Source organism: Pagrus major, chromosome 21 (genome assembly GCF_040436345.1).
Source record: "Pagrus major chromosome 21, Pma_NU_1.0".
Taxonomy (NCBI): domain Eukaryota; kingdom Metazoa; phylum Chordata; class Actinopteri; order Spariformes; family Sparidae; genus Pagrus; species Pagrus major.
The window spans coordinates 25,741,962-25,758,134 of NC_133235.1; the positions used below are offsets into that span (position 1 = coordinate 25,741,962).

At 43.5% G+C, this 16,173-nt stretch overlaps 1 protein-coding gene across 1 annotated transcript; it reads right to left on the bottom strand.

Annotated features, from left to right (window-relative positions):
- Positions 1 to 662: 662 nt before the first annotated feature.
- Positions 663 to 15,593, bottom strand: stk11 (serine/threonine kinase 11). The gene is made up of 11 exons (XM_073491997.1): positions 15,415 to 15,593; positions 13,609 to 14,553; positions 7,736 to 7,819; positions 7,467 to 7,556; positions 7,021 to 7,153; positions 6,674 to 6,810; positions 5,678 to 5,805; positions 4,370 to 4,427; positions 4,051 to 4,244; positions 2,240 to 2,470; positions 663 to 1,403 (listed from the first exon to the last, which is right to left on the bottom strand). Exons 2-10 carry the CDS (start codon positions 13,890 to 13,892, stop codon positions 2,262 to 2,264), a joined length of 1,317 nt encoding a protein of 438 aa, XP_073348098.1. The 5' UTR covers positions 13,893 to 14,553; positions 15,415 to 15,593; the 3' UTR covers positions 663 to 1,403; positions 2,240 to 2,261.
- Positions 15,594 to 16,173: the final 580 nt, after the last annotated feature.

Here is a 16,173-nt window from a genome sequence, read left to right on the forward strand (position 1 = left end):
TTGGACTGAACATTTTTCTGAATAAAAAGAAAGAAAAAAAAAAAAAAGTCACTCCGCTACGCATCATGTTATGCCGTGTAATGTGATTCATGTATGCTGATGTGTTGCGTGATACTGTCTAAACGGAGAGCAAACATACACACTAATCATACTGCTGAAATAATGAGAGACATCTCTTCATCCGCACCACTTTTCTCCTCGTGTCTCGTTGAGCGGAGAGCCTTTGTGTCGACCTTGCTGACGTGATAAGCGCTGCTCCCTCCCTCCCTCCCTCAGAGTTGTGACTCACCTGCTCTCTGATCTATTCCCAGCGAGGGGCTGATGATGGGCCTGGCTGCGTAAGAGGGGGGCAGGGCTCCCGCTGATGTGATCGGCACAACAAAGAGCAGCGCTGGAGAACAGGCGACTGGGCGATTGTGACGGCACACCGCCTGCAGCTGAGCGGCACTGGCACGTGATATTCTGGGGTCTGACTCTAAACTAGCTGCAGCCGTCAGAGAAAGACGAGTGTAGCATTCCTTTAAAAATATAACCTTGTAAAAAGGACACTCGAATAATAACGATAATCGACTAAAAACGCGACATAAACCACTGAGGTGTCTTGCATAATAAAAATATGCTCAAATCAAAGTTAAACAGAAAAGATCATCCAACAAAACAGCCTGTTTGGGACATATTTTATATAAATAATAATTAAAAAATATTCATTGGAAAAAAGAAAAAGAAAAAAACCTAAATGGAAATCATAAATCCCCAACAGGTCAGCGGTGGATCTCAAGGCTTCAGTCGATCAGTCTGTCCACAAACCAAGCACTTTCCCTTTCTTTCAGCTCTGTACAGCATGCAGTTTTTTATGTTGGTGGTAGTAGAGTACTATCATAATTATTCTCATCATAGATCTAAATATAGAATTATTCATAACTTTTGTCATTTTTTTTTTTTCTCTTTAATTTTTTACACATCACAATGTGTCTTAAAAACTGCCATTAGGGTTCTGTAAAAACAAAGGTAGTCAAAGAAACAGAGGGTGGGTGAGAGGGGGTGGATGGGTGGGTGGGGGGTACACGGGTGATGGTGTTCATAACGTCCGGTGCAACACTTGGCCCTCCTGAGAGGATGACGGGATGAAGTGGGGCGATGACTCGATGACAGAACTGGATGACAGGAGTTGAAAGAAAGGAAAAAAAAAAAAAGAAGAAGAAAAACACCATCTTCACAGCCAGTGCCTCAGTCTCAGAGCAAAAAGAACATTTCATGCTGTCCTCCTCCTCCCCGTCACTCATACCGCATCTTCAAAAGACTCTGCAGGCCAGTGGTCCAAGGAGGTATGGGGGCATTAACGTCAGCAGGTTTCTCTCACAACTGTGAGGACTCCGGACATAGAAGGACGGGGGCAGTTCAACCTGAGAGGGACACAGACGGAGGACTGTAACAGACATTTGGTGGATTTTTTTTGTTCGTTTTATCTCATCACACACACGAACAAAAGTTACAAGTTAACAACATCACGGGAATAAAACGAGAAAACTACTAATTGGAGCTGGTGCTGTTTCTCAACCCGACAGAGTGAGAATGAGAGAGACAAACATCCCACAGCCCACTTCATCTCATCCAGGGTGAGTCATCGCCTGAACAAATTAATACACAGCATCTCCTCTGCACTGCACCCATGACAAACAGCCTCACACTGCTCATGAGTGGTTCGTATGTGCGAGAGAGATTCAAAGAGCAAACTGTGGGTGGTAACGGGAAAATGAGGAGGACAACCTGTGAAGTTTGTGTGCGTGCGCTCGCAGCGTAAATCTGCCCCACTTCTGTGCCTGAATTAGGGCCTCTGACGAGCCCCTGGACGGTTACAATCTTGACAAATCCTGACAGAGAACAGAAAAAAAAGAAACATGCTCCAAAACCAGACCAGTCCAGATCTAGTTTTGTGACTGTAAAGGAAACCGCCCATGTGTTTGCCTGGGGAGTGGTGGTGAGTCAGAGCACTGCTTGCTGAATAGCAACACAAATCCTCACCCCCCCCCTCCCTGGTTTCCTCTTCCTCCTCCTGCCTGATACTCATCTCTACATCTCTGTCTGTTCGAACGCATTCTCATCTCATCCCTCTGATCTTTTCATCTGGATCTGCTGCACCTGTTCTCTTCTCAATCTTTTTCCTCTTTCTACTGTGGAAAAAAGGTGTCCTCTAAGCACAATTCAGCTGGAGTTTTTGTCAGCAGTCTGCACCACTCACCAGGTGGAGGAAGGGGAGGGGGTCATTGCTGTTTGCAGGTGGAGAGCTTGCGGATCTTGCTGGCTGTGGAGACTCCTTTACGTGAGGGGTTGGATGAAGAGGAGGATCGGCGCTCCGCTTTGGCCTTGCTGTTCAGAGTCCCGCCCTCTGTCCCATTCACACAAACTGGCTTGGCTAGAGCTGGACTGTGGTCTGCGAGCCCCTGATCATGATCTTCCTCGGCCACTTGTCCTGCAGAAAGAAAAAAAGAAGAAAAAACACACCTTAGGCTTATGAGTGCTGACTTGACCGTTGCTTTATTGAGCAAGCATGCGTTAACAGCACATTTACACTATGAGTGGTAACGTGGATGAGAATTACCACAGACCTGCCGCGGTGAAAACATGTTTATTTTAAGAGGGGACCTTTAAAAGCTAATTTGTCAGCATCAGCAGCAAAATGTCAGGTCAGGCAACCGTGAGAAAAACAAGAGGAACACTAACCTACAACAACAGGAAATCTGCTGAGTGAAAAACAGGCCCCAACCTTAATGCCACTTGTTCATTTCCAGTGAAGCGGTGTGTGTGTGTGTGTGTGTGTGTTTGTATAGCTGGGGCCGCGAGAGTCCCCACACTTCATAAACAGTACCACCGAGGAGAATATTAACAGAGGTGAGATGTTAAGAAGAGAAACATCAGGTCGAGCTGTTGTTTCATTTATCACACACTCCTTCATTTCATTCATTTGCAGCATCCTACGAGCGACAGTGCTCAGCATGTGTGGGAGTGAACCCTGGAAAACCATTCATACTCCCACACACCAAAACCAATTTCAACCCGACTATTTTTAGATCACTTCATTCACATTCCTCGGCTCCGTTTGGTTTCTATGTGGGGCACCACTTCTAGATACCCGACACAGACTGCAGCATTTATTATTACCGGCTGTTGCCTAGCAACAGATAAAGGATCTGAATTCTGTGGGGAAAAAAGATAAAAGAAGAAGAGTTGGGAAACAAATTAAGTCAAATACAAAAGATGCTGTTGTTACCTATTCACCCCAAAGTCAGTGAACACTCCGGAGAAGGTTTGTACACACAGGTCTGCATTTTATAAAGCTACATTAAGGGCCGATGAGGTGTCCATTATCAGAAATTAAATGAATGGTTAGCTAGCTGAACAAAGTCCATGTACAGAAAATGTTGCTTCTTTTCACTTTCTAGTGAAGAACAGAGAGTATAGTTTTATGGTTTTTATCAAAGTCATTAGCTCAGTGTGGGTAAGTCAGAACAGGCTTTCTACAGGTTTGAAGAATAAGCACTTAACAAGCTTTTACAAGTACCTAAACCTAACATTTCCAGACTACCAAAGCCTTTTATCATCATCATCATCACCAGCTGTTCATATTAACTTTGATAATGGTTTAATCTCAAATACTAAAATATGATTGATTTACATGAGTGATTGTGTAGATGAGAGTTCAAAAAGTGGTTTGATGTCGAACTGCAGCTGCAGTTTGGGCACATTACTCTATAGCACTGTGTAATGCGTCCTTGGGTCTTGTGAAAGGCGCTGTAGAAATCCAAGCTATTATTATTATTATTATTATAGGACAATGTTTCCTTTGTAGTGCATTTCTCAGAAAAACTATTCAGTGTCGTCATACAAAAGGAGAAAGCCGCAGCCATTCATCTTCTCGAAGGAGGACAAACATAAACAACATAAAAAGACATTTACTAATCACTGTTTGCTCCAAATGTTGGAAAACGAAATCCCAAAACAAAACAATTTAAATTGAGGCCGACTGTAAGAATGGCCTGAGCTGCTGCTTACCTGGCACTGTGAAGTCCTGAGTGTATATGATCTCGTCCTCTGCATCGTAGAGCTCGTCGTCATCATCCTCTGTGTAGCCATGCAGATCCTCCAGGTAGGGCACCACAGTCATACTCCGCCAAGGATCCCTGCTCTCGGCGCTGGCAGGGATGGGCACGGGGGGCTCAGACGGAGGATGTTTCTTACGCACCCAGCTGGAAGGGGCAGAAAGGGACAGATCAGTCTGTAGCTAGGCTTTCTTAACGCTCACTGTAGGTCTATTTGTTTCTTTTTTAAGTCTGCACATAAGATGTTTAATAGGATATACTAAATCACTCACTTGTGTTGTCTTATGTTCTGTATGGAGAACCTCTTTGCAGGGTCATACTCAAGCATTCCTGAAAAACAAACATTACAAATGCCAATTGAATCGCAACGATTGTGATCAATTTCTCCACTCGCAGCTCATTCTGTGAAGTGTTTAACATTAACTGGTGGCCGCAGCAGCGAGGGGTAAGCCGACAGCAGACAGACGATAAACTTATTCAAGAACATTAATTAATGCAGGTAATAATCTCATTCATCACTGTGTGTCAAGGCATCCTGCAAAGCTCAAGGAGTCAATGAGGTACAGTAAGGAAACATCACTATGAGTAGCATAACAGCTGTAGCAATGTAATGAAGATTTTGTCCCTTAATTATAATTATGTGAGCTGAATGTGTGGGAAAAGCAGAATGTCAGTGTGATAAGGCAGCAGTGATGCAGCGTCTATCCACACCTAATAATGTAATTGTCTCCCAGCAGGCAGAGAGGGGCAGCATGCAGAGTGCTGATAGTAGTGCTGCGCCTGCTGAAGGACACCTTTTGTGGCACTGGGCTTATTTTAGACCATGTAATTATGGACTGACTATCTCTTAGGTGCTGCGTCATCACACACAGACGTCACACTCTCACACAAAATGGGGGGTGGAGGCCTGACGAGCTATAGCAGCACCAGAATGTGGCAGCATTTTTCTCTATTTATGGTTAAACAATCAATTCACTGTGACCGAAGTGAGATAACAGATAAGACTGATAATAAGCGAGTACAGTAATCGCTCAAGCGTTTGATTAGTCGGTCCAAACATAATCTCTCCAACATTCTTTTAGTATTTTACAGCCATTCAGCCGATTATCGGTTTCACTATTAAAGACTCTCGACTGTTCCTTTTGTTTTTACGAGTGGCAGAAGCATTGCAGCATTCCACTCGGGAGAAGCAAAGCCCGACTATGAAGCGTTTAGTATTCTGCTGCTGGCTTCAGATCAATGGAAACTACGTCAACAGCTGGAGGGATTTCTACAGTTCGGAGGAAGCCTCGAATGCAGAGAAGTCACGGTGACTTTCGATGTCACAGCACCACCTACTGGACGCACACGGGAAAGATCTGCATGTGATTTATTACTGCTCTCGCTTCATACACGACCAATTCCAGCTATTCTGCCTCCTTTTCTGTAGTGCAACACAAACTAAGAGCAAACCTTTTCACAACAGTCACTGGATTAATATTACAGTGCACCATGAATCAGTGTGGGTATGGGTTTGTAACCACGATGAGAAGTTTAATTTGGTCTAAATGTTAAAACATTCAGCTCTATAGCACACTCACCTCGCAGCAGGTCTGACAGGAGGGGTCCACACTCCTCAGGAATAGTGTAGTCTCCTTTTCCAATGTTCTCAAATAGCTTATAGATGTTGTCCCCCTCAAACGGATACAGACTCGTTGTAATGTTGTATCTGAATGGATTGAAGAGCAGTAAACAAATACCGTAAGCGTATCGTAAACCAGGACACTGTTAATAGTTACACATATTTAATTTTTCAAAGTCCAGTTGCCTACGATGTAGCATTAAGATTACGGTGACCTGGATAACTGAGAATCTTCGCCAACATTTTCCATTACTAGTTTAACTGTGATGAGTCAAGCAAAGCTGTGTTAGGGATGGCCTTCAAGCGGGCTGCCAACCAGTGATAACCCCCATAAAACAAGAATGTGTTGTGCCATTTTGAGATTCATGTCTGAGCAGGAGACCAAAGAGAAAGCCGTTTTCGTTTTTTAAAGTGTCTTGGTGTTCAGCTCTCAGTACTTTCCTATCTTCTAACCGAATCTCTCTGTCTCTCCTTTAATCCTGCAAACTTTTGTCCTGCTTTATTTAACTGTTTCGCTGTCAGTTACTTCAGGGGTTGTGTCATGTTACTGCTGATAAAAAACCCAAGATGTCCTGACTTTCATTGTGAAGACTTTACAGGAAATGAAACGTCTTCATTGCCGAATTGGTGTCGATTTTCTAGCAGCGATTTTTTGATAACACTGCAGGGGGGAAGAGTGTTTACAGCCACTCCTCCAGCACTATTCAAGACAAGCGCATCATTGGTTAAAGACACAACATCAAACAGGTAGTCCCATTGTAATGGAAATGCAAATCCCTGCTGTGCCGATTCAAGCCGAGCCAGCACATGCATATGGAAAATCCCCATAACAAAGAGCTTTTCTCTATGACCACTTAGCAGATCTTCCCTTTTATAAGTGGGCCCTTAAAGTGGCACAGAATTTAAAGCTATGTCTGACTTTTAAGACTGAAGTTGTGAGACTGTAACTACTCACAGTGTTACTCCAGCAGACCAAATGTCCACTTTAAACCCTGAAAAGGTGTCCAGTCCGTTGGCGATCTCTGGAGGCTGGAAGGCCGGAGAGCCCTGACTGGTGCGACATGTGTCATCCTCTGCAAATGGGTGAAGGGCCTAAAAAATAACAAGCGAATAAGATTAGTATGAATGTTAGTTTGTGATTCTCTGTATCTAAAAACTAGAAATAAAAATCATGAGAATACTGGAAATGAATAAAAGAAGAATTAGTAGATGTTTGATTTGCTGAAATTGGTAAGTAAATAATTAAGTACAACTCATAGGCCCCTGGAGGCCAAACGCCATTATACTGCAGTCTTAACTCACCTCTGCTACTCCCAGGTCGGAGATTTTAAGTGCCCCGTCTGTGGTCAGCAGCAGATTCCCTGGTTTAATGTCTTTGTGAACTATTCCCTGGCTGTGCAAATATTCAAGGCCATCTAAGAGTTGGCAAAAGTACCTGAAAAAAAGAAAGAAAGTGGTTTGCTGATGCAATAAAAAAGGAGTGGAAGTCTTCCACACAACAACAATTATCATGTCAAACAATTTATCACTGTGGTCAGATGGACCTCCATCACTTAGTCACTTAGCTTCAGTGGCTTCCCAGCAATGACCAGACATTCATACAATCTATGGTCAGTTATTGAAACAGTAGAGGCCCTGCAGTCTTGGATCTAAACTTGGCTGCAGAGAGACTCAAACTAAATATAGCAGAGTCAGAAAGAAAAAAAAAAAAAGAGGGAGCGGAGAGGGAGAGAATAACAGAGACTTACCCGTGAGCTTGAAATACTGGAAACCTTTTTTCTGGGACGCTGTCCAGCATTTCTTGCATCCCACAAACGCAATACTCCATCACCATATACGTAAGTCAGGAGTCAAGGGGATTTGCCAAACCAAACAAATAGATCCTTTAATAAAGTGAGCCAATTATAAAGCTGATAAACATTTAGGCATAGAAACAACCCACATAAACAACAACACTTAAAACCATTAAATATAAAAAAATCAACTCATTCACGCTCGGTTAGCAACTGAAGGATATATTTTCTGCTTCTCTTCATTGTAGAGCACATCCACCAACTGAATCACATTCTTGTGTTGGAGTCTTCTTAGCAGCTGAATCTCCCTATAAAAGGACACAAGAACAAAGAACGTGCAAAAGGTGAACAAAGGGGGCGATGTATAATTTAATACTGGCCCTGCTCCGCTTTGAATGCAGGCTAAAGACCAGGCGCCACGCATCAGCTAAACGGCATTATATGGCACCGTATAGCACAAGCACAAGGGTGTTATTGATTTTATCACTGGCATTTCTAGTAATCTGTTGACCGGGGGTGATAACTGTTGCCAACTCAAATCATTTCATGATTCAGGAGTTGTGATTTTCTCTTCATGTACAATTTAAATGAATTTTGTGGTCTAGTAAACACTAACCAAATTTGTTCATCAGTTAAATTAAGATGTGAGACTCTTCTAATATGATTTGTAGAAAACAGAATTGCTCTTATGATACTGTGAGACTTGATATTGCCCGAGTGCAGCAGCAGTGAATTACAAAAGTCTTGTAAAGACAGATAACCTGACAGTTCGCCGGGCTACACGAGGGGAGGAGGTTTAAATCACCAGCGTGGCAGACCCAACCCAGGAGACTCCACATTCATCAGAGAGCCGTGAGCGAGGACACTAATGAATTTGGATCTAGGTGGGAAGAGCGCGGTGTACAAACCGCAGACTTCCCCAGACATACAACCCATATCCACACACAGAGGAGAAACTAAGGTTTTGTCTCTCAATTAGCGACGAGAATCTGGTGATTAGATTCGAACATTCCCATCTGTCTCACCGCCACATTCACAGTACCGCAGACTAATGTAATCAGCAGCAATTACATTAACGCTTTTAAATTAAAACAATAAAAGCAATCACATACTATTCTCAATGACTTTCAACTAGGCAAAGGAAGATATGCAAATTCAGTGTATCACAATATAATGCACGTAAACATACACTTTCACTTAACATTTTTTTAAGAAACAAATATTTTTCACTGCCTCAGATATGATACACTTTTAAATTTAGTGAAGATCCTTTCTCATGACAAACAAACCGTTCAGGGAGCAGAGAAAGATGGTGGTCACGGAGGTGGGAGGGCAAAGCTTGTAATCCTTTACATTTCCACCCATTTAATGTTTTCGAAAGCTTGTTAAACTGCTTGAGTCATGTCCATAGCATCACAGTACGCAACACCATGCCGGCTGTGTCTGACATTATGATGGTCCTATATGCTCGCAGCAGCGTTCACCAAAATTGTATATCAACACCAAAAACTAACAAAAAAATCAGACAGAATCAAATGTTGGTCTCTGTGAATATATCTAAAATTGTGAAGGTTGAAAACTTCTCCTCTAGATTTCTCCCCAACGCTCCCATAAAAACACGTGATTTATTGTATCACGCAATAACTGGTCAAGGCTATAAAAGGAGTGCGTCTGCGCCGAAGAGAAATAGAAATCTCATGGCCTCTACAGAGCTGAAACATCATCTGTCTTCTTTTTACTTTGACACAATCTCACAAAAAACACATTGGAGCTGTTCTGTCCCTTATCACCCCGTCAGTCTTCTGCCTAATCCACAATTGTGCTTCTGACGAATGGACGTTCTGGGAAGAGTCAGCTCCTCGCTTGCACACACACACAAGGAGTTACTGCTGCATCACTGTACTGATAAAAATAAAACCGCACTGTGATTAAAAAACACGCTACGCATAACGAGCAGCCTTCTTTTTAAGATGTAAATCGAATGTTATTCGGCTGAACAGCGAATGCAGATGACATGTGGCAAAAAAACCCGAGCTGCATCTGCATCACGGCTTGTATCCCATAAAACAAAATCATAAAAGAGGCGGCGCTGCCACTGAAGGCGCACAGTGACTGCTGCAGTCCATCTGCAGTCTCCGAGTTCAAATGTGCACCGTCGGACCTTGTGCGTTTCAAGGCCTGCAGACTGCAGAGCTGAAAGGATTTCAGCACTCAGCGATACGGCAGCTACTCTGGCACATAGCGGCAACATAAACAACTGATCACAATCTGCACTGTGCTGCTCCAGAGTCAGTGTCTAGTTCAGTGTGTGTGTCTGTGTGTGTCTGTCCATGTGCGCTCCTGTCATTCCAAACAAGGGCAAGGCATTCTTGGGCTGTTGCCGTAGAAACAGGAGTGGCATTGCTCAATCACTGCCAGTATGAGCATGCCCGTCCCCATGGCAACCCTGTAAAAGCAGGAAGTGTTTGGCGGACAGGAATGCTAAACAGGGGGCCGACTGGTTCGGGATGAGGGGCTACTGTGGCATCCGCTCGCAGACGGGCCTTCACGGGCTTCGAGGATCCGGCGTCCTCGGGCCGGACAACCATACGGCCTCCGCCAAGTGAGACAGATGCAGAAGCACCACAGGAAACACAGACAAATCAATTTCACACATCAAGAAACACTGCTGTGGTCTTATTAACGGAGTGACAAAACCATGCAGTCTACCGCTGCAGCTCTGTGCTAAAAATATAAATACAGCTTGGATAAAAAGTAGAATTAGCTCCTCACGGTCGTACGCTCGTGCCATCCAGTCACGTTGCAATTCACATCCATGTCAGTCTAGACTCATAAGATATGTAGTGAATACTTTAATAATAATGGAAAACTTTCCGGTGAGAAACACGCCGTCTTGCCTTAAGAGGGGGAGTACAGAGGACTGATAAAGTGCTTAGTTTCATGGTGCGGCGATGATCACCTGAAGCCCAATATCAGCAAAACCAATGAGCTTGCGTTGGGCTACTGCTGTCTGCCTACTAGTGTGTAAAAACAGTACATTTCCTTGTATGTGTTCAAATGCTCGGCCAATACGTTCATTTTTACAGAACACAAAGAAGCTCAAAAATCTAAAACGAGGACGCTTCACACGTGTTAAATCTCACAACACAGAAGAACTAGTGGCGTCCCTTCAGTATCCGACCAAATGTGAACGATGGTCACAAACTCCTCTTCTGATTTGACCTTATGAATATCAGATGTTATCATTTCATCCTATTGAACATGTGTGTGAAAGTTTGGCACGATTACTGTGTACATTTCTAAGTTATGGCCAAAAACGTGTCTTGTGAGGTGCAGTGAGCTCCGACCACTAAAATCGACTTAGTCCTTCATTCAGTCCGAGTGGATGTTTACGCCAAATCTGACAAAATTCCCCGAGGGCGTACCTGAGGTATCACGTTCACGTTTTGGGACAGACAGACGACCTGAAAACAAAAAGCCTCTGACCACGGCTGTCACCGGCACGGTGGCTTAAAAACAACACAGCTTTGAAAGGAAGAAAAGTGTGAACACAGCTCCAGAATAACTACGCTGTAGATAAAAATCATTTATCCTGAATGTTTGGGACAAATTCAGGATGACGGAACAAAAAAGGATTACTGCGTATATGGTATATGGCAACACGGCTAAGGTGGGATTGGGACTAGTTTTCCTATTAAGTTGCTCTCTGGCTGCCGTTCACTGCCTGGTATTCAACCCCTCATAAAATTATAGACTAAGTATTCATCCCCTTTACGCAAGAACTTGTTAAAGTCCCCTGCGGCAGGAAATACAACCTTGAGTCTGTGTTGATAGGTCAGTATCAGCTTTGTACATCTGAACATGGCAGATTCTCATCACTGGTTGTTGAAAAACTGCTCAACCTGTTAGGCAACATGGGGACTGTGACTTAACAGCACGTTAAGTTTGATTTAACTGAGCACTGAGGACCACTCCAGGACATTAATGTAGTTGTATTAAAGTAATTCATGTGTAGCTTTGGAGTCATTTGTTAAATACTCAGGCATTTCTCTGATTTGCCTTCTACCTTCACTTCTGACCAACACTAACCATCCACCAACTACCTTGCAAGATTTCTTTCAACAGCTGTAGCGTGCACGGTATCTACAATAACCCTGCAGCCTCTGAAAGGCCTCGTCAGAAGGATTTTAACGAATGCAATAGTGCAGAAGTGACATGAATATTTTTATAGGAACAACAAGAAGTAAGCGAATATGCACCATTGGTTTCAAATCAAGTATTTTCTAAATGCTAAACATTATGCATGTATTATTTATTGCCGAGCATTTTAGTAATTTGCAGTGAAGTTAGCCATGTCGACGCAGGATGCCTCTCAGCAAAATTCTTCAGTCATAAATCTGAAGAAACACGCTTTAGTTTTATTCAATCCAACATTAAAAATTCCCCCTTTATAGCAGCTTGTGAGTCACACATTTTAATGTGACCTGAAGCGTTGTTTTAGGCTTCAAGTCCATTTCCCACCCCCCAAACTTCATCTTGTTAATAAATGTTGGATTGGACCGCTGGAGCTCTCACATACATCCGAGTGCAAGGCAGTACATGGCTAAAGGCATCCACTGTAGACGCTGATGGAGGACTGCAGCTGCTGCTGTCGAGCTGCTGACAGGCTGCTTTCAGTCCCGAATAATTCTCGACTAAGCAGAGGAAATATGGTTTTTCTCAAACTTCTTAAAGTTGTCAATCTTTGAATTGTTAACACAATATTCTGGACCGACTTCAGCAATGTCAGTCTGGAAACCTGACAAACACAAGCAACTGCAACCTCAACAAAATGATTCTTACTGAGCTGTCACCGCGGCCTCTTCATCCTTCTCGTGCTGCCGTTTTTACCGCGGCCTAAAAAACACGCCATCTTGCAGCTCTTCTTTCTCCGTGTGAACTCATTTTGACAGTTTTCTAAAGCTCCCTCTATAATTAGCACAGGCCCGCAGCGATAGACTGGAGTAATATTTAATAAACTACTGTGTGATTAAAACTTCTGATACTCATCAGGAAACTGGGGATGCAGAAAAAAAGTTTGCATATAAAGACGTGACAGCCGAATCACAGAGGCATTGAGACGCTTGTCGGCTGTGTCGGCCAAGCTTCTCTCACGCTTCATCGATTACAACAGCTACATTTCTTGTCTAAGTGACGATTGCAAAAAGTTGATAATGACTCATTTACTTAAGTGCATGTAAACACTACGAAGGGGCCGTCCTGCTGTGTCATAACTATCCAAACAAATTATTATCTTGTTTTTTTTAATAGGAACTAAACCTCAACACTTTTGAGTACCAGCTGAGTGGCATCTGCTGCAATGAGTACTGAAAGCGGTCCAGTTCTTAATGTTGCTGCTCTTTAAGTTTTTTAAAGTTTTTTTTAAACCAAAGCTAAGCAAAGCTTGTCGTTGTCCTCCAGTGACCGAAGTGATGCAAAAGTGTATTTATGGCGTGCTGAGTGCACACTGTTGAGTGTGGTTACAGGAGATACAGAGCACACAGTGATGCTCGTCAAACTCGCTGAAGACACGAAACCTTCAATCAGAAGACGTCAGAGAAGAAATGCAGCGTAGAGAGTAAGTCATCAAAAGCGCGTTATTTTGGTATCGGCACTGAAACGTAGGCTATGTGTCAAAATAGGAAAAGACAAAAAACAACCTATCAATTATCACAAACGATATCATAAATGTAAATGAAATATCTGCGGGTCAAAGACCTGTTCAGCACAGGGAGCGATGGTTAAATAGAGAGCAGAACAGCCATGAAGGGCCACTGAGGGACAGTCATATGAAATCGTGTTGACAGTTGTCAGATTCATTTAAATTTCAGCGGGGCGATTCAAATTAATTATCTCATATTACGATCAAGGATAACAGTCGAGCCGGTGCTATTGTATCTGAGGAGGATAACTGACTGTGCCTGACTGAAAAGACCCTGCAACTTACCATGCATGAACCACAGTGCACAGGTGAGAAGTGAGTGACACTGGTGTTATGACTTGAGCTGTCAGGGCGATAAAGGGTTATTAAACAAAGCAAAAAGAAAGAAACACTTACTTTTTCACATTGGCTTCTCCATTAGGAATCCTCCTCAGCTTCTTCTTCTTCAGTATTTTTACAGCCCTGCGACAAAGTGTCTCTGAGTCCAGCATCTCTTTCACTTTGCCATAAGATCCCTCCCCGAGCAGGTCTCCCATCAAGTACTTTCCTATCAGCTTTGCCCTCTTCCTCCGGGGCTGGTAGATCACCTCTGTAGAGTCAATGCGGTGAATGAAAGTATCCATCTCCATCAGTTCAGCTTCATTTAGATAGTCAAGATGATGCAACTCGCCGGTACTCATGACTGACAGTTCAGCAGCCGCAGCTTAAGCCTTTTGTGCAAAAAGGTATTTGCAAATAGCTATAATTGCTGCTGGAGAGTAATCCACCGGGCTCTGAGCCGAGTGTTTTAATTCCACAAGATGGAATACAGGTGAATTACAAAATACTGAACATGGGAGAGGGAGTAATCAGGCCTGAGAGCTGAGGGATGAGGTGAGGGATCAATCCCACTTTGTAAACATTAGGGCTCTTTTTACTCAAGAGGTGCAAACAGATGTGAAAAAAACCTGTTGGGGTCCAGTGCCAAGTTAGTGCTATATACTTTGTACTACATCTGTGACAAGTGCAGTTGAACAGAAAATAAGAAAATTTGGATCCTAAAATTGTTAAGTCTTCTCCGCTTAACTCTAGATCACCTCTGTATGAATTTTAATACCATAAAGCCTTAGGTAGAGGCAACCAGTCCTGGTTCAAGCCCATGCAACACAGCATTTCTGTCAAAGGTCCATGCTTCATAGCATAGGTTTCCTCAGGACACACATGTGAACAGCTGGACTGAATCAAAGCCAAGTGCATGCAGCAGTGTCAGCCTGGCTCCCGGAGGTCGCCTGAGCCATCCAATTTGTGTCCAACCGTCCCTCAGGTGTCCTCCATGCCACCACGGCTCCTGCTGTCTGGTTCCTAAAAAAAACAAAAGTGATTAAAACGTTATTTAAAAATACATGCACAGCTTTCGCTTGCTCTTGAACCAAGTTCGCTCTCTTGGTAAACAATCTGTCAAGACATCAACACTTGACCGGTTAACCTTACTGGGTTTCAATTCTGCTTTACAGGTTCAAGTCGTACATGAAGACACTATCATTGATACTAGATCATATACAGCACCTTGGCTTTGCTAAACAGAGCAGCATGTATGTTAAAATTGACACTGCTCGGCTCAAACAAGCATTTTTTGCCAGTGTTGACTACTAAGCTAGCTGGCAGGCTAACATAGCACGTCTGCTTGAATGAACTATGCTAGCTTGCCATCATTAACTCACTTTGTAGCTCGTCTGTGCGCAGACCTTCGTCCACCATTGCAGATTATAAACTCAAAAGCCTGCTTCAAAAACAGCGGCGACTAATGTGTTATGGATGAGGACTAAAGGCGAACACATGGGGAGGATAACCGAAACGTCGTCACATAACTGTGGCTAGCGGTGCTTGTGCAGCGATAGCTAGCCAACTTTGCCTTTCCCGACGTTAAGATTAGCGTTAGCAAACTTCATCTCATCTACCGGGTGGAGCGGAGGCAACACACCGGCGACGGGCATTGTTTTCTCAGTGTGCTGCTGCGTTATGCTTACCTAAAAACGAAACCAAAAATCAGCTCTCAAATCCCAAACCAGCCCGCGACACCGGAGAAACAAACCACACACAGTCGGCTAACGCGAAGCTAACCGGAGTTGTTGCGTCCGCTAGCGCTGCCGTGCAGATTCCAATGTAAATTGCTAGCTAGCTAGTTAACAAGCTAACTAGTTAACTCCTCGTACCGGGTCTCACCTAAATCCACATGAATCTTGTTTCCGTGTGCGGGTTTTTATTTCCTCTTCGTGTACCCGTCCCTTGGTGAAGATTGATTTTTTTTAAATTTTTTACTTGGCTTACAGCAGGATATCGGTTGAATTTTCTGACTCTTCGTGTTACTCTTGCCACTCAGGTTGTCGCCATCTTGTTTACCTCCCCCCCCCAACTCGCGCGGACAGCCCATACGTTAATGCGTCAAATCAAACTTTGTCGTCCTCACACACACACACACACACACACACACACACACACACACACACACACACGCACACGCACACAGGGTCCAACAGAACCGGGAGGACAGAGCTCCAGCAGGGTCCATTCAGCCCGTGTGTACTGGAATTTAAAGGATATTAACATCACTCTTGAAATGAACTGCTGTACTTCTAATGATCACTGATCATAACAAGCATTTTGGATCAATATACATGTTTTTGTGCTGATCACACTCTTTTCTTCACTTGCTGACCCTAGGTCCAGTTAAATCGCACTGTTCCTTGGCTACAAATATAATTATAATTTCAGATTTTGCTCACAGTGCAAGAAAAAAACACAGGTGAACTCGTGTTACCTGCGGTGCATTTCTCTTGTCCGGGGCCCCCCGATGGGGCCCATGAGCCAACGTTTGCCCACCATAAAGGTTAAATGTGACGTGCCGGTGTTGAATAGTGAAATTAAAAATATATATATTGTTTGTAATGTGACATAAAAATGCTCTCTGAATATGTAGGATCC

Excerpts from the sequence above, each read along its gene's own strand:
- stk11 (XM_073491997.1), bottom strand. The coding sequence starts at position 13,892 with ATGAGTACCGGCGAGTTGCATCATCTTGACTATCTAAATGAAGCTGAA. Across the intron at positions 7,154-7,466 it reads CCAGTATTTCAAGCTCACGG|GTACTTTTGCCAACTCTTAG; the intron begins GTAAGTCTCTGT and ends TCTTTTTTTCAG. Across the intron at positions 5,806-6,673 it reads TGGTCTGCTGGAGTAACACT|ATACAACATTACAACGAGTC; the intron begins GTGAGTAGTTAC and ends CAATCCATTCAG.